We start from the raw sequence: 23,577 nt of genomic DNA, 5'->3' as shown, positions 1-23,577 counted from the left end.
TGAGGTAGACGAATGAAAATATATATTTTCAGTAAAGATTATATACAATAAAAATATTTTAAAATACTTAATTTACTGGGAAAATAATTCAGACTTTATGGTTTTCTTTGAAAAATTTTCTGTTGTGGCAGTCTTTGTTGTATAAAGCATAATAAGCTCAGCTATCTAACCAGACAAATGATTCTATAGTCATGTTCACTGGCGTGTGTTTGAAACTCACGATGCCTTTCCATCAGTATTTCTAAACCGTCCTTCTACTTGGCAAAATAATTTTACTATCTTTTACTATTAACATATTTAATCTATAGGAACAAAATGGAGATAATAACATGACAGGGTATAAGAAAAGACGTTTGAAATCAGATATAAAATACTTAATAGAAATTTTCCAAGTTCTGAAGAGGATATTTAGAATTGCAAATAATATATCCACCACACAAGGCATTTGTATTTCAAGACTAACCATCAGTCCCCAAGGTCGAAGACTCATGATTTTCCCAAGCAACAGATACTATAGAGCAGTCCTCGTCCTTCCACTGCAATGGAAGGTAACTTTAGGTAAGTTTAGGTAAGTCCTGCACTACTGTGTTGCTGTCAAAAGTAAGGAAACCGTCGACTTTAAGGAGTTTATGCTGAGTTCATTTTTTACGTAATCAGTCCTAGCATAATTGTAACACAAGGATGATATGCCTTATTACTAAATACCAAGTAACCTGAAAATGTGATAAAAATAGGCCACATTATCTAGAGATCTGATTATTCACCTAAGCCTTACGGAATTCCTTTCAGAATATCAGGATGATTTAGAATCCTAGGTATGTTCTTTCTTCTCATTTCAGTAGAGGTGGGGTGGGATTATGTTATATGTTTTTTATTTGTGTCTTCTGGCCACACATTTCAAGAAGCAAATTGGAGTGAAAATCTCTTGCATCTGTGTGCAGTGGTACCTTTAGATCCAGAGCAGAGGGGCCTTGTGCTGGACCCCAGGACTTAGCGCGGTATTTCTCAACCAGCAGTGACTGCCCCAAGGCAACATTTGGAATTGTCAGTAGGTCTTTCGATTGGTAGTCCAGGAGTGGTGTGGAGATATTGGCATCTTGTGGGTAGAAACCAGGGGTGATGCTGAACACCCTACAGTGCCCAGGACAGCCCCATATAGCAAATAATTCAGTCAGTTCAGTCGCTCAGTAGTGTCCAACTCTTTGTGACCCCATGAATCGCAGCACGCCAGGCCTCCCTGTCCATCACCATCTCCCGGAGTTCACTCAGACTCGCGTCCATCGAGTCAGTGATGCCATCCAGCCATCTCATCCTCTGTCGTCCCCTCTCCTCCTGCCCCCAATCCTTCCCAGCATCAGAGTCTTTTCCAATGAGTCAACTCTTCGCATGAGGTGGCCAAAGTACTGGAGTTTCAGCTTTAGCATCATTCCTTCCAAAGAAATCCCAGGGCTGATCTCCTTCAGAATGGACTGGTTGGATCTCCTTGCAGTCCAAGGGACTCTCAAGAGCCTTCTTCAACAACACAGTTAGAAAGCATCAATTCTTTGGTGCTCAGCTTTCTTCACAGTCCAACTCTCACATCCATACATGACCACTGGAAAAACCATAGCCTTGACTAGATGGACCTTTGTTGACACAGTAATGTCTCTGCTTTTGAATATGCTATCTAGGTTGATCATAACTTTTCTTCCAAGGAGTAAGCGTCTTTTAATTTCATGGTATCTGGCATCAAATGTCAGTAGTGCCAAGGGTGAGAAAGCCTGATTTAGAGGGACCACTGTGGTCTTTCTCCTCAGCTATGCCTCACCTTATAGGGCAAAGAGTCTGTACATCAAAAGGTGTACCCACTGGGAGTCTGGTGCACTGTATTCAAAGTATGGTCTCAGGCCACAGCATCTGTATCACCTGAGGTCATGTTAGATAGGGCAATTTAGGAGCCTCATTTCTGACTTATCAAACCTGGAAATCTAGGTATGGGGCCAACAACCATTGTTGTCACTGGTCCTCCAGTGATTCTAATGAATGCTAAGGTTTGAAAACCACTGATTTAAGGAGTCCAAGCTTTCTTTCTATATTTGACTTGAAAGTTATCTTCATCAAAATGGGAAGATAGAATAATTTTCTTTAACAGCTTGTTAACTCAAATTATAATATCTAATATGATATAATATCAGTTCAGTTCAGTCACTCAGTCATGTCTGACTCTTTACAACCCCATGGACTATAACACGCCAGGCTTCCTTGTCCATCACCAACTCCCAGAGCTTGCTCAAATTCATGTCCATCAGGTCGGTGATGCCATCCAACCATCTCATCCTCTGTCATCCCCTTCTCCTCCCACCTTCAATCTTTCCCTGCTCAGGGTCTTTTCTGATGGGTCAGTTCTTCGCATCAGATGGCAAAGTATTGGAGCTTCAGCTTCAGTCCTTCCTATGAATATTCAGGACTGATTTATTTTAGGATTGACTGGTTGGATTTCCTTGCAGTCCAAGGGACTGTCAAGAGTCTTCTCCAACAACACAGTTCAAAAGCATCAATTCTTTGGTGCTCGGCTCTCTTTATGGTTCAACTCTCACATCCATTCATGACTACTGGAAAAACCATAGATTTGACTAGACGGACCGTTGTTGGCAAAGTAATGTCTCTGCTTTTTAATATACTGTCTAGGTTGGTCATAGCTTTTCTTCCAAGGAGCAAGCGTCTTTTAATTTCATGGCTGCAGTCACCATCTGTGGTGATTTTGGAGCCCCCCAAAATAAAGTCTGTGATGGTTTCCATTTTTTCCCCATCTATTTGCCATAAAACAATGGGACCAGATGCCATGATCTTAGTTTTCTGAAAGTTGAGTTTTAAGCCAACTTTTTCACTCCCCTCTTTCACTTTCATCAAGAGGCTTTTTAGTTCCTTTTCACTTTCTGCCATCTGAGGTTACTGATATTTCTCCCAGCAATCTTGATTCCAGCTTGTGCTTCATCCAGCCTGGCATTTCTCATGATGTACTCTGTACATAAGTTAAATAAACCAGGTGACAACATACAGCCTTGACATACTCCTTTCCCAATTTGGAACCAGTCCATCGTTAGATGTCCGGTTCTAACTGTTGCTTTTTGACCTGCATATAGATTTCTCAGGAGGCAGGTAAGGTGATCTGGTATTCCCATCTCTTTAAGGATTTTCCACAGTGTATTGTGACCCACACAGTCAAAGTCTTTGGCATAGTCAATAAAGCAGATGTTTTTCTGAAACTCTCTTGCTTTTTCCATGATCCAGTGGATGTTGGCAATTTGATCTCTGGTTCCTCTGCCTTTTCTAAATCCAGCTTGAACATCTGGAATTTCTTGGTTCACATACTGTTGAAGCCCCGCTTGGAGAATTTTTGAAAATGATATAGTATATTGGCCTCTATCTACCCTGTTGTTCTGGGCCCCCCCAAGTGTTTGGGAAAGGTCTATATCTGGGTCTTATTTTCTCACACAGTCAAAAGAGGACATTGAAATAGATTGTGGTTGAATTTTCTTCTCTGCATATGATTTCATGGTTGCTCTAGAAGCACGTGACTTCATTCCCTGCATAGACACCTTAAGATACAGTGACTCTGATGTTTCATCACTAGAAAGGTGTTGTTTTGCTCTTTTGGTCTCTACCCAAGAGGATTTCTTTTTCTCTTGATATACATCAAACTAATTACCAATGGGTAAACAAAATTTGAGTAGTTAAGTTCCAGATATATTTTCATAGCATGGCTTACATTATATGCATAGTTATAAAAATTAAGATGTATAGGCACACCTAGTCTTGATAAGTATGTAAACTGACATTACTCTCTGAAGGGGAAATTCATACTGTTCATCAAAAATTTACATTTGATTCAATAGTTTTATTTCTAGGTATTTATTCTCAAGTCACACTTGTGCATGTGGGCAAAGGTGAGTGGTTAAGGTGTTAACTGCTGCTTTTTCATTATAATTCCAAATTGGAAATGGTCTCAATAGAGGATTGGTGAAATAAATGTACGTGCATGGAACACTATGCAGCTATGGAAAGAACGTGGTGTGTGCTCTGAATAAGAGGAGGGCTGCATGGTGCTCACAGTGTTAGAAGAGGTACTCTGATGTCAGACCAAGGAATGCAATATCGGAGCTGTGTGACCTGCGGAAAATTTTGTATTCTCTCTTTGCCTCAATTTTTTCATCTCCAAAATGGTGAATGCCAATAAAGCATACTTCCCTGGTGGCTGGGATGGTAAATAATCCACCTGCAATGTGGGAGACCTGGGTTCAATCCCTGGGTCTGGAGATTCCCTGGAGGAGGAAATGGCAACCCGCTCTGGCATTCTCGCCTGGAGAATCCCATGGAAAGAGGAGCCTGGCATGTACATATACATACGTCACAAAGTTGAGAGGATTAAATAATAAAACAAGTTAATCTTATAGTGTGTTGCCTATAGAAAATAATAGTTATTCATATAATCATTACTAATATTATCTAGCTATTACTATGCAAAGACTTCCAAGATAGGTCCTTAAATAAAAACATCAACACCATACAGAACAATACTGTTGTTCAGTCAGTGAGTCATGTCCGACCCTTTGCCACCCCATGAACTGCAGCACACCAGGCTTTCCTGTCTATCACTATCTCCCAGAAATGTATATAGACTAAAAACAGAGGGATACAAGCGTTATAGACAGTGCTTGGCAAGGATACTCAAATGCTATTTACAGTGGTGATTTTATACATCTTGGATGGGAAGAATATTTTTTCATTGTATAATGTTTGGATTTTTTTCCATGTATAAGTGTTACTTTTATGATTTTTAAAATTATTTAAAGAAATGTTGAAACCACACAGATGCTCACATTCTGTATGATGGCAGAAGTTGAGCCATATGTATTCACAGATTTTTTTTAATGGGTGATAAGATGACATTTCTAGTGCTGTGAAGCGTGCTAGTTTTAAAGAGTTTCATGGAAAACTAATTTTCATAATGATACTCCTTTCTTCTTGATGAATTTCTTAGGTTTTCCATTTGACGTAACTGAGAGGTTCAGGCTAAATTGCCTTTCTTGGAAGCTAATTGAATAAAATGCAAAAACATCCCTCAAGGTGATTGAAGGGACCTTGGTTCCTTTGCAGTGATTTTCCCAACCAGCCTCAGTGTGAATCCTATGCTTATGCCGAACCATCCTCATGTGAGTCACTGTTGCCCTGTGAATCTGCCTAAGGACTGTTTTCATTAAATAACAGATCTGAAGGTGATCTTCCTTTGGCTTTTTGCCAATAAATTGCATGAATTTAGGAGGCCACGGATTGTTCTATTGCAGACAGAAATTCTTAGGATGCAGGTATTAACAGAAACCTTGAAACCTTGAGTGGTATGCATGACCTCTGATTTCTCTGCTTCCCATCCCACTGTGCCTCCACATACAGCACTTTTGGGATTACTGGAAAGCCACAGCCTTATTTTGATGAAGGAAGAAATTTCCCATTTTCCAGTCAGTTTTGTGGCATATTAGATTATATAACAATTCATTCAAGATCCTAAATCAATTAAAGCTTGTGCAATGCTTCTTAAAGTATGGGAGGGGTTATGCCATTTAAAAAAAATCAAATGATTAGAGTTCATCTTTTATGAAGAACTCTGTTTTGTTTTTAATTTTTTGGCTCTTATTCTTTCCTCAAGTTGTTAGAGGGTTTTCTTAAAAATAACTGCATTTGGTGAGGTTTAAAAAAAATTTTTTTTTCTATTTTGTGATTACAGTTGTTTTTAAATAATGGTAACTAGGTGAAATGGTAACTTTTCTTTCAATGCCACTGAATCTAACTTTCCTTCCCTTTCTGTGCTCTCTCTCTCTCTGTTTTTGCAAAAATAAAAATAAAAAAAAGACATTCCATTATCAAAAGAGCAAGTCGCTAAGCTCAGACTTAGTGCTACGACCACTTCAAGGTTTCCAGCTTCATCTGAATCCTCACTGCTGCTCACCATGCTTTTTTCCTTGATATGTTTTTCTAAATACCTCCACCGGGGAGCAGCTTCATGTGCACGTCACTTTCCTCACCATCGCGCACCCCTGCCACTGCCCCTCCCCCACACCTTTCATCTGAGGATCTCCCCTCCTTCTTGAAATGAAAAGTAGAGACTATCTGATTATCATGCTGTTCATGGGGTTCTCAAGGCAAGAATATTGAAGTGGCTTGCCATTCCGTTTTCCAGTGGACCACGTTTTGTCAGAACTCTCCACCATGACCTGTCTGACTTGGGTGGCCCTACGTGGCATGGCTCAGTTTCACTGAGTTGGGCAAGACTGTGGTCCATGTGATCAGAATGGTTAGTTTTCTGTGATTGTGTGTTTTCAGTCAGTCTGCCCTCTTATGGAGAAGGATAAGAGGTTTATGGAAGCTTCCTGATGGGAGAGACTGACTGAGGGGGAAACTGGGTCTTGTTCTGATGGGCTCAGTAAATCTTTAATCCAATTTTCTGTTGAAGGGTGGGGCTGTGATCCCTCCCTGTTATTTAATCTGAGGCCAAACTATGGTGGAGGTAATGAAGATAATGGCGACCTCCTTCAAAAGGTCCCATGCAGGCACTGCTACACTCAGTGCCCTCAACCCACACCTCCGTGAGAGACTCTTGGATGCATATGGGCAATTCTGGGTCAGCCTCTTGTGGGGTCACTGCTTCTTTCTCCTGGCTCCTGGTGTACACAAGATTCTGTTTGTGCCCTCCAAGAGTCTGTTTCCACAGTCCAGTGTAAGTTCTGGTGGCTTTGGTGGGGTTAATGGAAACCTTCTCCAGGAGGTCTTATGCTATGCCCGTGTCTACTGCACCCAGAGCCCCTGCCCCTGCAGCAGTCCACTGCTGACCTGTACCTCCTCAGGAGACACCCAAACATGAGCAGTATGAAAAGGCAAAAAGATAGGACACTCAAAGATGAACTCCTCAAGTCGGTAGGTGCCCAGTATGCTACTGGAGATCAGTGGAGAAATAACTCCAGAAAGAATGAAGGGATAGAGCCAAAGAAAGAGCAACACCCTGTTGTGGATGTGACTGGTGATGGAAGTAAAGTCTGATGCTGTAAAGAGCAATACTGCATAGGAACCAACAATGTTAGGTCCATGAATCAAGGCAAATTAGAAGTGGTCAAATAGGAGATGGCAAGATGAACGTCAACATTTTAGGAATCAACGAACTAAAATGGACTGGAATGGGTGAATTTAACTCAGATGACCATCATATCTACTACTGTAGGCAAGACCCGTAGAAGAAATGGAGTAGCTGTAATAGTCAACAAAAAAGTCTGAAATGCAGTACTTGGATGCAATCTCAAAAATGACAGAATGATCTCTGTTCGATTCCAAGGCAAACCATTCAATGTCACTGTATTCCAACTCTCTGCCCTGACAAGTAATGCTGAAGCAAATGAACTTAAACTGTGGAAAATTCTGAAAGAGGTGGGAAAACCAGACCACCTGACCTGCCTCTTGAGAAACCTATATGCAGGTCAGGAAGCAACAGTTAGAACTGGACATGGAACAACACACTGGTTCCAAATAGGAAAAGGAGTACATCAAGGCTGTATATTGTCACACTGCTTATTTAACTTCTATGCAGAGTACATCATGAGAAACGCTGGGCTGGAAGAAGCACAAGCTGGAATCAAGATTGCCGGGAGAAATATCAATAACCTCAGATATGCAGATGACACCACCCTTATGGCACAAAGTGAAGAAGAACTAAAGAGCCTCTTAATGAAAGTGAAAGAGGAGAGTGAAAAAGTTGGCTTAAAGCTCAACATTCAGAAAACAAAGATCATGGCATCTGGTTCCATCACTTCATGGAAAATAGATCAGGAAACAGTGGAAACAGTGTCAGACTTTACTTTTTGGGGCTCCAAAATCACTGCAGATGGTGATTGCAACCATGAAATTAAAAGACGCTTACTCCTTGGAAGAAAAGTTATGACCAACCTAGATAGCATATTCAAAAGCAGAGACATTACTTTGCCGACTAAGGTCTGTCTAGTCAAGGCTACGGTTTTTCCTGTGGTCATGTATGGATGTGAGAGTTGGACAGTGAAGAAGGCTGAGCGCCAAAGAATTGATGCTTTTGAACTGTGGTGTTGGAGAAGACTCTTGAGAGTCCCTTGGACTGCAAGGAGATCCAACCAGTCCATCCTAAAGGAGATCAGTCCTGGGTGTTTATTGGAAGGACTGATGCTGAAGCAGAAACTCCGATACTTTGGCCACCTCATGCGAAGAGTTGACTCATTGGAAAAGACCCTGATGCTGAGAGGGATTGGGGGCAGGAGGAGAAAGGGACGACAGAGGACGAGATAGCTGGATGGCATCACTGACTCGATGAACATGAGTTTGAGTGAACTCCAGGAGTTGGTGATGGACAGGGAGGCCTGGCATGCAGTGATTCATGGGGTTGCAAAGAGTCAGACACGACTGAGCAACTGAACTGAACTGAGCTGATGAAGACATACAAGACCTTCTAGAACTAACCCCCCTCAAAAGATGTCCTTTTCATTATAGGGGACCACAATGCAAAAGTAGGAAGTCAAGAAATACCTGGAGTAACAGGCAAATTTGGCCTTGGAGTACAGAATGATACAGGGCAAAGGCTAATAGGGTTTTGCCAAGAGAACACACTGGTCATAACAAACACCCTCTTCCAACAACACAAGAGAAGACTCTACACATGGATATCACCAGACGGCCAACAGTGAAATCAGATTGATTATATTCTTTACAGCCAAAGATGGAGAAGCTCTATACAGTCAGCAAAAATAAGACTGGGAGCTGACTGTGGCTCAGATCATGAACTCCTTATTGTCAAATTCAGACTTAAATTGAAGAAAGTAGGGAAAACCACTAGACCATTCAGGTATGACCTAAATAAATTTCTTTACAATTATACAGTAGAAGTGACAAATAGATTCAAGGAATTAGATCTGATAGACAGAGTGCCTGAAGAACGATGGATGGAGGTTCATGACATTGTACAGGGAGCAGTGATCAAGACCATCCCCAAGAAAAAGAAATGCAAAAGGCAAAATGGTTGTCTGAGGAGGCCTTACAAAGAGCTATGAAAAGAAAGAGAAGCAAAAGGCAAAGGAGAAAAGAAAGCTATATCCCTTTGAATGCAGAGTTCCAAAGAATAGCAAGGAGAAATAAGAAAGCCTTCCTCCATGATCAGTGCAAAGAAATAGAGGAAAACAATAGAATAGGAAAGACTAGAGATCTCTTCAAGAAAATTAGAGATACCAAGGGAACATTTCATGCAGAGATGGGCACAATAAAGGACAGAAATGGTATGGACCTAACAGAAACAGAAGATATTAAGAAGAGGTGGCAAGAATACCCTGAAAAACTATGCAAAAAAGATCTTCATGATCCAGATAACCACGATGGTGTGATCACTTACCTAGAGCCAGACATCCTGGAATGGAAAGTCAAATGGGCCTTAGGAAGCATCACTATGAGCAAAGCTAATGGAGGTGATGGGATTCCAGTTGACCTATTTCAAATCCTGAAAGATGATGCTGTGAAAATGCTGAGCTCAATATGCCAGAAAATTTGGAAAACTCAGCAGTGGCCACAGGACTGCAAAAGGTCAATTTTCATCCCAATCCCAAAGAAAGGCAATGCCAAAGAATGCTTAAACTACCACGCAGTTGTACTTATCTCACACACTAGTAAAGTAATGCTTAAAGTTCTTCAAGTCAGGCTTCAACAGTACATGAACCATGAACTTTCAGATGTTCAAGCTGGTTTTAGAAAAGGCAGAGGAACCAGAGATCAAATTGCCAACATCCATTGGGTCATTGAAAAAGCAAGAGAGTTCCAGAAAAACATCTACTTCTGCTTTATTGACTGTGCCAAAGCATTTAACTGTGTGGATCACAATACACTGTGGAAAATACTTAGATACGGGAATACCATACCGCCTGACCTGCCTTATGAGAAATCTGTTTGTAGGTCAAGAAGCAACAGTTAGAACTGGACATGAAACAACAGACTGGTTCCAAATTGGGAAAGGAGTACATCAACGATGTATATTATCATCATTCTTATTTAACTTATATGCAGAGTACATCATGCAAAATGCTGGGCTGGAGGAAGCAGAAGCTGGAATCAAGATTACCGGGAGGAATATCAGTAACCTCAGATATGCAGATCTCAACATCCTTATTGCAGAAAGTGAAGAAGAACTAAAAAGCCTCTTGATGAAAGTGAAAGAGGAGAGTGAAAAAGTTGGCTTAAAACTCAACATTCAGAAAACTAAGATCATGTCATGTGGTCCTATCACTTTATGGCAAATAGATGGGAAAATAGTGGAAATAGTGACAGACTTTATTTTTTGGGCTCCAAAATCACTGCAGACGGTGACTGCAGCCATGAAATTAAAAGACGCTTTCTCCTTGGAAGAAAAGTTATGACCAACCTAGACAGCATATTAAAAAGCAGAGACATTACTTTGTCAACAAAGATCCATCTAGTCAAAGCTATGGTTTTCCCAGTAGTTATATATGGATGTTAGAGTTGCACTGTGAAGAAAGCTGAGCACCGAAGTATTGATGCTTTTGAACTATGTTGTTGGAGAAGACTCTTGACGGTCCCTTGGACGTCAAGGAGATCCAAAGGAAGGATTGATGCTGAAGTTGCAACTCCAATACTTTGGCCAACTGATGCGAAAAACCGACTCATTTCAAAAGACCCTGATGCTGGGAAAGATTGAAGGTGGGAGGAGAAGGAGATGAGAGGGGATAAGATGGTTGGATGGCATCACTGACTCAGTGGACGTGAGTTTGAATAAACTCCTAGAGTTGGTGATAGACAGAGAAGCCTGGCATGCTGCAGTCCATGGGGTCACAAGAGTTGGATACAACTGGGGGACTGAAATGAACTGAACTGAACTGATCTGATTATCTGATTTGCATTCTCTCATGAATTCTCTCCCCATCTCCAAATCCAAGTACATACTTCCTTCTCTCCTACTTTCTTCCAGATTCAGAAGGAATCCCCCTTTCTCCTGTCTAAAATGAATTCCACCACCTCATTGAGCTGTGATAACATCATGTGAAAAAGATCCAAAAGATTTTCATCAAATATGGATTGCCTAAGTGAACCAACTATTTCTTGAAATGTCGGATATTTTACATAAAAACCCAGACATTTTTGAAATATAAAATTTTAAAGCTTGGCTACAGGGCAACTGTATTTATGTGATACCTGAATGAGGCATTCAAAGCAGAGTAGTGGTGGAAGCTGAGTGAGAATATAGGTAGACAGCAAAATGATGCTCACCCCTATCTCTGCTTTTTAGAGTCCTTCCTAATTTTTAGTGCATAAAGATTTTGCAGTATGTTGAAAAAATTCCACTTACAATTTTATACTGTCTAAGCAAACATTAAATAGCCATTGATTTTCTCTACTTATTACTTATTATAAGATATTGCTTTATTGAAAGATTACACTAGATAAGAAAAGAAGATGAAAAAATACTCCAGGCAATAAAATTTTATTTACTTTTTTTTGATTCCTGCCTAAACTTGCTCTTGTTTTTCAGGTATTGGCTTTTACATGGTATATGTTAGAATTCCAACACCTCAGATGTACAAATATATTACAGCAGAGAGTGACTGAAATAGCTGTAACGTTGTGGATCTTTATTGCTTCAGGATACTTTTAGTAACTTCTCTTGCTGATCACATTCCATAGCAAACTTTTTTGAATACTAATCCCCCTCTTGAAATATTGACTATTAATTTAACGCTGCTTGTTTGTAAGAGTTGTTATTGCTGTTGTTTAGTCACTAAGTCTTATCTGACTCCTTAATGACCTCATGGACATAGCCCCCCAGGCTCCTCTGTCCCTGGAATTCTCCAGGCAAGAATACTGGAGTGGGTTGCCATTTCCTTCTACAGGGGATCTTCCTGACCCAGAGATCGAGCCCGCATCTTCTGCATTGGCAGGCAGATTCTTTACCACTGAAAGTAAGTGCTCAGTAATGATATTGCTTTGTCAAAGATCACTGTATTAGAATATTTATCTGGTATTTGTCTTTCTATTAGGGAACCATCTGTGACCAAATTGATAGAGGAACAGGAGCAAGACCAACAGTGGCTTACATTACACTCCAACTGGGAGAGCCTTAATGCAACAACTTTGCATGAACTACTGGTAAAAGGGTAAGATAACCCATCGCTAGAGCTGTGTAGAGTGGATTATGGAGCAAAGGTCTATCATCAGGGCCCTGCTTCTGTTTCAAATCTAAGGTATTCTACATGTATCACATCAAACAGGAACTTCCATAGACTACCTAAGGACATTTGTATTTCAACATCATTTGGCTTTTTTCCTTCTTTGTAGACATACATCTTTTTCTTTTGGCTAATTGCATTTTTTTATTATGATTACAGAAACTATCATAGTGTAGGATGTGGAACTTGGGTTCTAATCTTGGAGTGTTTTCCACATCCTGTTTGAAATAAATTCTTAATGTCTACAATTCCTACAGATGCTACATGGGACTAGTTAACAGAGGAAATTGAAGTCATGACAGCTGATAAAACTCAGAGAGTCTGAGAAAAAAAACAGACACACAAAGAAATTGTAATCAAGTAACCTCGAAAATTTACTTCTGAAAAATTTCCCCTAAAAAAGGTTGTGGAATGTTAAGCATTGCCTCCCTCATCTATGGGCAGGGGTGCAGGAGAAAGATACATTGAGGGAATTAACACATTTAGTGATTATGACATTACAGGGACATAGCTATAGAATATTTACATAAAACTTGCTCAGATTCACAGCCCACAAATGGTAAGTGCTATTCTCTGAACTCAAAACAAGTTTTTATTACTCCAAAGCTTTTAATTAGTGCTAGAGAAACCACCTCTTAAGAATTTCAAAGAAGAAAATTAAAAGGTGGGTCATTTTTCTTTAGATGTCTTGACATTTTCCCTATAGACAAAACTGTGTCCAAATTTCTGAAAAGCTGTCAACTGAAGCACTTTCTCCAAAATAATGACCTGAATCTTCCAACAGAGTGGCTTGTTTTTCCAAACTGGAACTTCCAGGAAAGCCCTTCTAGGTCGATAGATTGATGGATAGATGGATAAAGTGACTTGAAATGGGAAGTCAGTGGATCTAATTCTAGTCTTGCCTTACTACCTAGATGTGTGATCCCACACAACCTCAACTTCCTTTTTTTTTTTTTTTGCCTTTTATTTTTTATTTTTTTATTTTTTTTAGTGAATATTTATTTATTTATTTATTTATTTTTTTAATTTTAAAATCTTTAATTCTTACATGCGTTCCCAAACATGAACCCCCCTCCCACTTCCCTCCCTATAACATCTCTCTGGGTCATCCCCATGCACCAGCCCCAAGCATGCTGTATCCTGCGTCAGACATAGACTGGCGATTCAATTCTTACATGATAGTATACATGTTAGAATGCCATTCTCCCAAATCATCCCACCCTCTCCCTCTCCCTCTGAGTCCAAAAGTCCGTGTGATCCCACACAACCTCAACTTCCTTTTAAAATAAAAGAGTTAAGACAGATAGTCTTTGATCTTTCCGTATTCCTAAAAGCTATGATTTTAAGATCTAATAGATAACAGCTAATTATTGCTATCTTTTCTATGCCAGGTTTATTGTTGAACTCTGAGGGGATGTAGAAGTGATAAGGGGGACAAGAACCCTGGTCTCAGGAGACATACACTTTAGAGGTGAAAAGAGGGAGTATAAGCAATAAGAAACAGAATGAATTTCACATATTTGGAAATGCTACAAAGAAACTAAGGATAATGAGACGAGAGTGAGGAAGAGATAGGACTTCAGGTTATGGGAAGGTAAAACATGTATGTGCTTTTTTTGTATTATATAATTTATTGTATACACAGATCCCCATGCAAATTTAGCAACAAAAGAAAATATAGCAGGTCTTCAAAAAGGAATGTGGAAATTAATACTTAGGGTTTTTTTTTTTTTTCTGACAGATCAAGAATTCTAAGCACATCTAGTCTCAAAGTGTTTTTTTTCCTTTAAATTTGCATTGTAGAATAAATGCTTAGCAGAGAACCTTGTGATATAGACTATCACGCCCTGAACTGAATTCTCTTGTGCAGCCACATTGATAGATGCTTAAACATGGCCATGTGTTTTCCTTCAAAACTTAACTCTGATTTTTAAAAATCTTTGCTTTCCTGGATGCATTGTTTCTATAAATTCCACCTATTGATTCTGGTCCTGCCACCTAGAGTAACATGGCATGAATTTAATCCCCCTTCTTCCTGTCAGCTAATCATAGATACATAGTTTAACACTGGAAGTTCTCAGCAACATAGAAAACAAATGTATGGTTACTAAAGGTGAAAGGGAAAGCAGGGAGAGACAAATTAGGAATATGGGATTGATAGGTACAAACTACTGTACATAAAACAGATAAGCAACAAAGATCTACTGTATAGCCTGAGGGATTATATTCAACATCTTATCGTAAGCTATAATGGAATAGAATCAGAAAAAATAACTGAATTACAGTGCTGTATACTTGAAACTAACACAATATTGTAAATCAACTACAGTTTTTTAAAAGGTAATAAAGTCTCTACAAGATTCTCTTCTAGTCTAAATATTCAGTTCCTTTGTCTGTTCTCTAACTTTTTGAAGTAATTCATTATTTCTCTCAAACCATTTCTCAGTTTCTTTTGGACATACACGCCCTCTATAAGCATAAAGACTGGACATGCTCCCTCCTTACCACACGTTCTGAGAAGCAGACTAGTTCCTTTCCTTTTCCTCTCCCTACTTTGAAAATCATTGAGTTTATATTCTGGGTGGTGCAACCAGCTAAGGTGATATGAGAAACCTGGCTAACTGTAGTTTCGCTTCCCACAAATGTGAAACTGTATTATCATGATGTTAAATACACCAAAAAAGTACATCCTTCCTATACCTCCATCCCAAAGTGATAGCTGACCACAGCCCTGACTTGAGAGTTCCTGTCTTAAGTACAACCTGCGTCTTGCTTTCCACTGGTAAAGTGTTTGAAGTAAACAATAAATACGTAACTTAATATTATGCCATTTTTTTGTTTCCAAATCTAGGCAGTCCTGTTATAGCAGAAGTAAGATTTCTCTTCTGTGTGCTAAACAAGGTGAGAGAATTCGTGGTATAACAATGGTATCTGAACCTAACTTGATTGGCTCAGGGGGAGAAATGATCTCGTGTACATGACAGCGAAGATGCAGGCACCCAGTTGGGTTTGGCGGTGAGTCACATCTGTCTGTCCTCTGTCCTGCTCCTTGGTAGACTGTGGGCGCCGCCCTGCTGCCCGGATGAACAAGAGGATTCTAGGGGGCCGGACGAGTCGCCCAGGAAGGTGGCCCTGGCAGTGTTCCCTGCAGAGCGAACCCAGTGGGCACATTTGTGGTTGTGTCCTCATTGCCAAGAAATGGGTTCTGACGGTCGCCCACTGCTTCGAGGGGTAAGCTGCACCTTTTCTTTTGCTCTGCCTGGATCTGATCTTTTGTCATCTGGGCATTCTTAAAGGCATATGTCATTCTGTAATTCAATGCAGAAGTCACAGTTGATCTCCTTCCCAGGCCTTTATCTGCTTAGATTTTTCTGCCCTTGGTGTTATCATGCTCATTTATTGGCAATAGATGTATACTAATCATGATTTATGTCCTGAAGAGGGAGGGGCAGGAGGAAGTAAAGAAGACTGACTCTTCAGCCAGCATTAGTCTCTTTTCTAGCCCTCTTAAAGACATCAAATGCATATGAAGTTAAACAGCAGGGATTTGCTTGGATACTATAGTGACATTAGGAGGCTAGAGGAATTGGTGAGGAGTTTGGGAAGCAGAGTAAAAGAGAAAATATGTGTATTAGGGCTTCCCAGAGAAACAGACCAGTGAGAGAGTTTTCAGGGAATTGGCAAACGTTACTGGAGGTTTGTGAATCTAAAGTCTGAAGGGATGGCAGACATGCAGGAGGCTCGGGTAAGAGCTGCAGTAAAAGTCCAAAGGCAGTGTGCTGGCTGGCAACTCTGTCTTGCTTTGGGAGGGAATCAGTCTTTGTTCTATGAAGGTCTCCAACTGATCTGGAAAGGCCCACCCACATTATGGAGGGTGATCTGCCAAATGTTGGGGCACCATGGTCCAGCCAGTTGGCACATAAAATTAATCATCAAAATATACCTAAAAGGAGCAGAAAAATAAGATCAATGGGAAACCTATGTCAAATTGACAAACATCCCTGAAGAAGGTCCTTGTTGGTTTAGATTGTTATAATATAATTTTTGAGCAAAAAAAAACCCAAAACCCTAACCAAGCAATAACAACAGTAGTAACAATGAAATCCAACCATTTTTTATGCCCATGGAGGATTCTGGAAGTTAGACATCCAGAGAGGACATAGCTTGTGGTTTGTCTCTGCTTGGCAATGTCAGGGGTCTCTGCTGGAAGGTTCTAAGGTTCTGAGGCTGGAACCATCTGAAATCCAGCAGCAGATTGTGCCTGTTGGCAGGGGCCTGTTTCTTGCCAAGCAGGACTCACAGCTTGGTGGCTAGCATTCCCCAGAGCAAGAGTCCCAAAACAGGAAGTCAGGAGAAAGCTGTGTCACCTTTTTTGATCCAGCCACCAAAGACGCACAACCCCCTTCTGCTATGGGGATGATGAGAGCTATCGTAGCCCTACTCACATTCAAAGGGCGGAAACATGGAGCTCTTCTCTCAGAGAGGAATGGCAAAGTATTTGAGGACTTGTTTTAAAATCCACTATCCTTCCCATTTCTTCCCTTTATTTTTAATAATTTTACTTTATTTAAAAGTATTATTGCCTGGAGAATCCCCATGAACAGAGAAGCCTGGCAGTCCATGAGGTTGCAGAGTCGGACATCACTGAGTGACTAAGCACAGCACGGCAATAATAAATAATAACAAATATTTAAAACAAAAACTCACAATTCTATCACTTCATTAAATTGGTTATTGTCATTTAACCAGACTAATTTGTAGGAAGTCTACTATTATTTTTCCACTGTGCTCAGTCACTCAGTCGTGCCCCACTCTTTGTGGCACTATGGATGGACTGTAGTCCTCTAGGCTGCTCTGCCCATAGGATTTTCCTGGCAAGAATACTGGGGTGAGTTGCTGTATCCTTCTCCAGGGGATCTTCCTGACCCAGGGACTGGACCCTTGTCTCCTGTGTCTCCTGCATTGCAGGCAGATTCTTTACCACTGAGCCACTGGGGATTTCCTCAGCTTTGCTATTTGCTGTGTGACCGTGGGTCAATTTATAAACTTCTCCGAGCTACAGTTTCCTCATCTGTGAAATGAGGAAAATAACAATCCCGACCTCATAGTGTTGGTGGAGGCATCAACTGAAATAGTCTCTGTAATGCCTTAAGAATTATGCCTGATACCAATGAAGACATCAATAAAGGTAAATATTTATTTTTAATATATTATTACTATAAACATGCATTCTGACTTTTTCCCTTAGTGTTATGGCATATTTTTGCATTTTGCTATTTTTATCTCCTTCCACACTCTTTCTCTTATACTTTCTCATCATCCTCAAGGTAACCCCTAGCGATTGTTCCTCCACAGATATAAACACCTGTTTTTCACAGGGTGTCATTTATTTTTACAATTTGAAGTCGCACTCTGTACTTTTGTTTGTCGGTTGATTTTCTCACGTGGCAGTACATCATGGACATCCCCTCCAAGTCAACGGATGCAGCGCAAGCTCATTCTTCTTCAAAGCTAAATGACACTCCATCACAGAGACTCAAAATAACTTTTTCTATTAATATTAGTCCTGAGTTGATGGACATTCACCTTAGTCCCAGTTACTCTCATTTTAACAACACTGCAATACATCTTCTTATACAAAACTACTCATCTATTAGTACCCTTGTTTCTACAGGATAGAGTCCCAGAACATATATTCATCTTCATGCGGGGGCTAAAGAAATGAATACATCTTTAATTTCTTGAAATTCTAACCCAGTGAGGAGACAGACATCTAAACAAATAATTAGAATATAACATGAGAATTGATTATAAAAGCGAAATGTGTATGTCTAGCTATTTGATTGCTCTTTTGGGGAAAATATAATGTAAAAAGTCAAACCAGAACCTCCTCTTGAGAACTTTTAATGTGTAAGAGCGACACCAAATGATAGGAAGAGTCTGTGTAGTATGTCAGGAAATACATTGGAATGTTATTGCTTTGGAAGGGGCCAGATGTTTCCAGATGTCTTTTCCAGTTCTGATTTATAACTCCTTGATAAGCAGAAGATTGTGCTAGCAAGTGCCTTCATCAAAAGATGATTACCTAAATGAATCCAACAGCTCTTTAAAGGAACACCACCCTTTATACGCGATTTCATTCAGTTCATGGGCCACTTTTGTCATTTCCACATGTGGTATCCAACTTCCTTTTTTCCGTCAGATCCACTGACAGATCTGTGAAGTGAAGGAGGAACCTTGCAATAGAGAAGAAATATGTGTTTATAATTAAGAACATGGATATTCTGTCAAAAGTCCTGATGAACTTTTGTGGAACTGAATTTCACAGATGTCAAGTGGGGCCTGGCCTATCCATACAAAGTTAGAAATTGCCCAATATCAAGCAAGTCTTTGCTTGAATGGGTGCTATGTCTTTGATTCTATTTTACAGTCTCTCCAGTGGCCTCAAAAGTTTTTGAGAACCTCTAATTGTAAGCCTTACTCTCTGGAGGAATCATTGATTGTTATAATTAATGGGATTTGCTTCATATCCTGATCCCATACTTTGGCAGGGCCCAGTGTGACCTGTCAGTAGGTCTTTGCAAGCCTGTCTCTTCTAATTATATTCATGGAGGCGGGGGGGGGGGGCGGCGGGGGGGAAGACAAGGTTGTCTTGCTCTTCCATGGAGAAATATTTAAAAATCCCAAAGGAAAATTAAAAACATGAGGTACTAAGTGGATTAGATGAAGTCAAAAATGCCCTAATAAAAATTAAACTTCCACAGTTCTAAGAAAGAAAGACATTGGGTTTCAGGGGCAATTTAACAAGCAATTTTCCTCCCTAATTCCATCTCCAAAAGACTAAAGGATGAACTTCCTAGGCTGGCACACAACTCATAATTTTCAGAAGTGTCTGATTCCTCTCCAGGAAGCCTGCATGAAAAACCATCCTTTTACTCTATGATCACAACCCTTAACCCTGCCAGGTAACCCCAAATCTTGATTTCTACCACACCAGTGCTTTACTCCAAGACTTGCATTTGCTTATTTGTATGTCTCCTATTATCTCAGTCCATCTGCCTCTTCCTCATCTCTTTTTCTTTCCCCAGCTAACCTAGTTCCCTGGGATCATTACTTCAGTTCTCCCATCAGGACCTTCAACTTCTTTACCCCTACATCTTTCTGCCATACACATCAGGTGGACCTCTAACTGAGAGTCACTGTGAATAGCACATGTTCAATCTTCTGCTCTTTAGAACTGAGACATTTACCCAACCATGCAGTTCAGTGTCATGTCTGACTTTCAGCACCCACTGGACTCTTAATAATACTCTGGACAGCTCTCTTTCTCATTCCCCATAGAACAAAACCCTTGTGCTCCCCCACCTGTCCTGATCTAACAGTGTCTTAATACAATCAGGAGAAGAAGTGATGGCTGGGTCTGACTTTTTCTTACTGAGCCCACATGGTATCCTCATGGTCACCTCTTTATCTTCTAGGTGCTTATAAATGATGCCGGTTATTTACAGTCTGTTCTTTCCATTCTGTCACCTTGAGAGATTTGATCCATTCCCATCAAGTACTGATGTCCACTGAAACAGGAATTCTCCATTTGGAATCCATATGTCTCCTGGGGGTGCCGTTTTCCAGCATCACCAGAGAGTGAGCAACTGTGGTGACCCTGACCTGACTCCATGCTCCCAACTTCTCTGTCCCTAAAGAGGCATTCCCTGCTTTCTACCCACTCCAGTGGCAAATGTCTGGGTCTAGGATCTAGGCAAGCAGGTGGCCTAAACTTTGGGCCAATCCCTATAGTTTCTGGGGCTTGCAGAAACTCATTAAAGAGTTCTCCCACTTCCAACCTTTGTAGTTATTGTTTCTTCCAGTCTTGCAGCTACCTAGTCACATACTCTGCACCTGTAGCCGAACAGCTGGCCATTGCTGGAGAATATCACACACCTGACTGCTACCTAAGCTCGTGTCAAATGTATGATCATGAATCTCAAATATGCATCTAACAATGTGGTACCCATCAATATATGTTCACAGTAAAGCCACTTTTCCATTCTCAATTATTTGACATCTTCTCCTCTCTCCCCAAATTTCCTTCACCATCCACTGGTCTCATCTCATTCTTCATGAGAAAACAAACATCATTATATCTTTGGCCTTGTTGCACCCCTAATCCTAAACAAGGTATCTATGCCAGTGGCCATGTTCCAGCCTTTGTCTTGAGTAATGATGGAGGATGTGTCCTTGCTTCTATTTAAAGATAACCACATTCCCATTCATCTTTCCAAAGATGGTTTTTCAAATTATCACTGCTGTTTTTCATCTGTTTCTTTCCTTTTGCTGGATCATTTGCTTCAGTAAACATGTCTCAGTGTTCCAACTTAAACCTCTTTCTCTTGACTTCACATCCCCTCTTCAATTATTGCCACATTTCAGCTATTATTCACAGTAAGACTCCTCAGAGTTTCCTGCAGTCGCTGTCTCCACTGCTATGCTTGCTATGCTCACCTCAGGGCACTGCGGTTGCTCTCTCATCAAGGTCACTTGTAATGGCACTTACCAAAGTCTTCAGTGACTTCCATCTTGTCAAATCCAATGGTCAATTTTCAGTTTCCAACTTACTGGAACCCTCCCCGGTATTTGAGGGCTACATCCTTTTTGAAATACTTTATTCACTTTTCTTCTAAAACAACAAAGAAAATCCTTATGTCACTGACCTACCCCCCACCCACCTCTTTCTCTCTCTCTCTCTTTTTTTTTTTTGTAGCTTCTCCTTTTTTAGAATACGGAACATTTTAGTTCTCCAGGTGTGTTATGAATGGCACATTTGTGTTCCCATGTTGAATATCCAACCCCCAAGAGGGTGGTATTAGGAGTTGGGGCCCCTGAGAGGTGATTAGGTCATAAAGGTAAAACCCCATGATGGCATAAGTGTCCTTAGAAGAGCAAGAAAGTTGGCCCTCTCTCCCTGTGCCTTGTAAAGATACATCAAGATCACCATCTATAAGCAAGGAAGACAGTCTTCACCAGAACTTGACCCTGCTAGTGTCCTAATCTTTGTCTTCTAACCTCAACAACTATGAGATGTAACTGTTTGTTGTTTAAACCGCCCAGTCTATGGTGGAACTAGAAATGTTACCTTATCTGCTACTGACTCCTCCCATAGTCTTAGACCAGGCATCAGCTCTACACTTCAATGTATTAAGCACTTAAAAGTTTTATCACATGGAAGATGAATCTTCTGGGATGTTCTCTGAAGATCATTCTCCTTGAATGAAGGTATTAGAAGTTAAGGAAAGTTCAAATAGTTTTGCTTTGTTTTAGTTTACTACTAATATTAAATTATTTATCCAGATAGAAATCCTCTTTTCTTGTTCTTCTCACACATTATTTTGCTAAGAGCCATTTTAATTTTTGCTTTTTTTCCCCCTATTGATTGATTTGTTGAAGTATAAGGAATTCCCTTTGCTCTTGGACATGGGTTAGCCCCCCTTACAAAAAAGGTCCATCTAATCAAGGCTATGGTTTTTCCAGTGGTCATGTATGGATGTGAGAGTTGGACTATAAAGAAAGCTGAGCAATGAAGAATTGATGCTTTTGAACTGTGGTGTTGGAAAAGACTCTCAAGAGTCCCTTGGACTGCAAGGAGATCCAACTAGTCCATCCTAAAGGAAATCAGCCCTGAATATTCATTGAAGGACTGATGCTGAAGCTGAAACTCCAATACTTTGGCCACCTTTTGGAAAGAACCGACTCATTTGAAAGGAGCCTGATGCCGGGAAAGATTGAAGGCAGGAGAAGGGGACGACAGAGGATGAGATGGTTGGATGGCATCACTGACCCAACGGACATGAGTTTGAGTAAAATCTGGGAATTGGTGATGGACAGGGAGGCCTGGTGTGCTGCAGTCCATGGGGTCCCAAGGAGTCAGACACAACTGCATGACTGAACTGAACTGAACTGAAGGAATTCCCTGGTGGTCCAGTGGTTAGGACTCCATTCTTCCACTGCCAGGGGCCCAGATTCAATCACTGGTCAGGGAACTAACATCCCACAAGCCACACAGCATGGCCACAAACATTTTATTGAAATAAGTTAATTTACAATGTTTTGCTTGTTTCAGATGTATAGCCAAGTGATTCAGTTATACATATACATAATATTCATTCTTTTCCCTTATAGATTATTACAAAATACTGAGTACAGTTCCCTTCTTAAATAGCACATCCTTGTTGGTTATCTATTTTACATGTTGTGTGTATATATTAATCCCAAACTCCTTATTTATCCCCCACTTTGGTAACCATAAGTTTGTTTTCTGTGTCTGTGAGTCTATTTCTGTTTTGTTTATACATTCATTTGTATACTTTATTTTTAGATTCTACATATAAGCAGTATCATATGATATCAGTCTTTCTGATTTAGTATGATAATCTCTCACTTCATCCATATGGCTGCAAATGATTTTATTTCATTCTTTTTATGACTATTATTCATATTTCTTTCTCCATTCACCTGTCAGTGGACATTTAGGTTGTGTCCATGTATTGGCTATTACAAAGAGTGTGTCAGTGAACATTGGGGTGTATGTATCTTTTCAAATTATGGTTTTCTCCAGATATATTCCCAGGAGTGGGACTGCAGGATCATACAGTAGCTCTGGTTTTCATTTTTTAAGGTACCTCCATACTGCTCTCTGTAGTGGCTCTACCAGTTTACATTCCCAGCAATGGTGGAAGGGGGTTATATGACTAAGACTTTTTGACAGTTGCTGCAATTTTGTGCCACTGTTCTGTGATAAACTTTCCAGTTCCAAAGCTCTGAGATTCATATGTTGCTACATTTACTTTATTAGCCGATTCATTTTCTTACTACAATAATTTGTGATGGTAAATCAGAATTTGGAACTCAAACTCTCCCCTCTCTGTTTAGCTGTACTTGCTTTAAGAATCTCTGGACACATTGTCCTTTTTTTCAAAACATTCTTAAATCTGATTCCCAAGGTCTAGGGTGTGTATCTGACTATCCCCTTTTCTTGCTTTTTTTGGACCCTGGGGTAATAGAATTGTTCACTTCTTTAAGTTCATCATTGAAGGCTAGATCTCCATCATATCTGGGGGACACATTCAGGAAAGAGAAGGTATCTTCCCGATGTCTGCCCTCCTATCACTCATCAGCCAGCCTCCACCCATCATGCATGCTTTCCCCTCTGTGGCCAAAACCTGATTCCTGTGCTGATGCCTATGACCTCTCCTCTTTGTTTCAGAGAAGCTTAGTATAAAGGTTGTGTTAGAGGTTTAAAGGCTTTCTGGTCTGT

The 23,577-nt window shown here is 40.3% G+C and overlaps 1 protein-coding gene across 1 annotated transcript in view; it reads left to right on the top strand.

Moving 5' to 3' along the window:
• Positions 1 to 23,577, top strand: part of CORIN (corin, serine peptidase) — a 301,718-nt gene that overhangs the window by 257,866 nt on the left and 20,275 nt on the right. The window contains exons 17-19 of the mRNA XM_018049422.1: positions 12,081 to 12,197; positions 15,121 to 15,170; positions 15,326 to 15,500. Of these exons, the coding sequence (XP_017904911.1) occupies positions 12,081 to 12,197; positions 15,121 to 15,170; positions 15,326 to 15,500 (342 nt within the window). The remainder of the gene's footprint in view (positions 1 to 12,080; positions 12,198 to 15,120; positions 15,171 to 15,325; positions 15,501 to 23,577) is intronic.

The sequence above is a fragment of the Capra hircus genome, chromosome 6 (genome assembly GCF_001704415.2).
Source record: "Capra hircus breed San Clemente chromosome 6, ASM170441v1, whole genome shotgun sequence".
Taxonomy (NCBI): Eukaryota; Metazoa; Chordata; class Mammalia; order Artiodactyla; family Bovidae; genus Capra; species Capra hircus.
The sequence above is the reverse complement of the archived record's forward strand: the minus strand, read 5'-3'. Positions and strand labels throughout refer to the sequence as shown.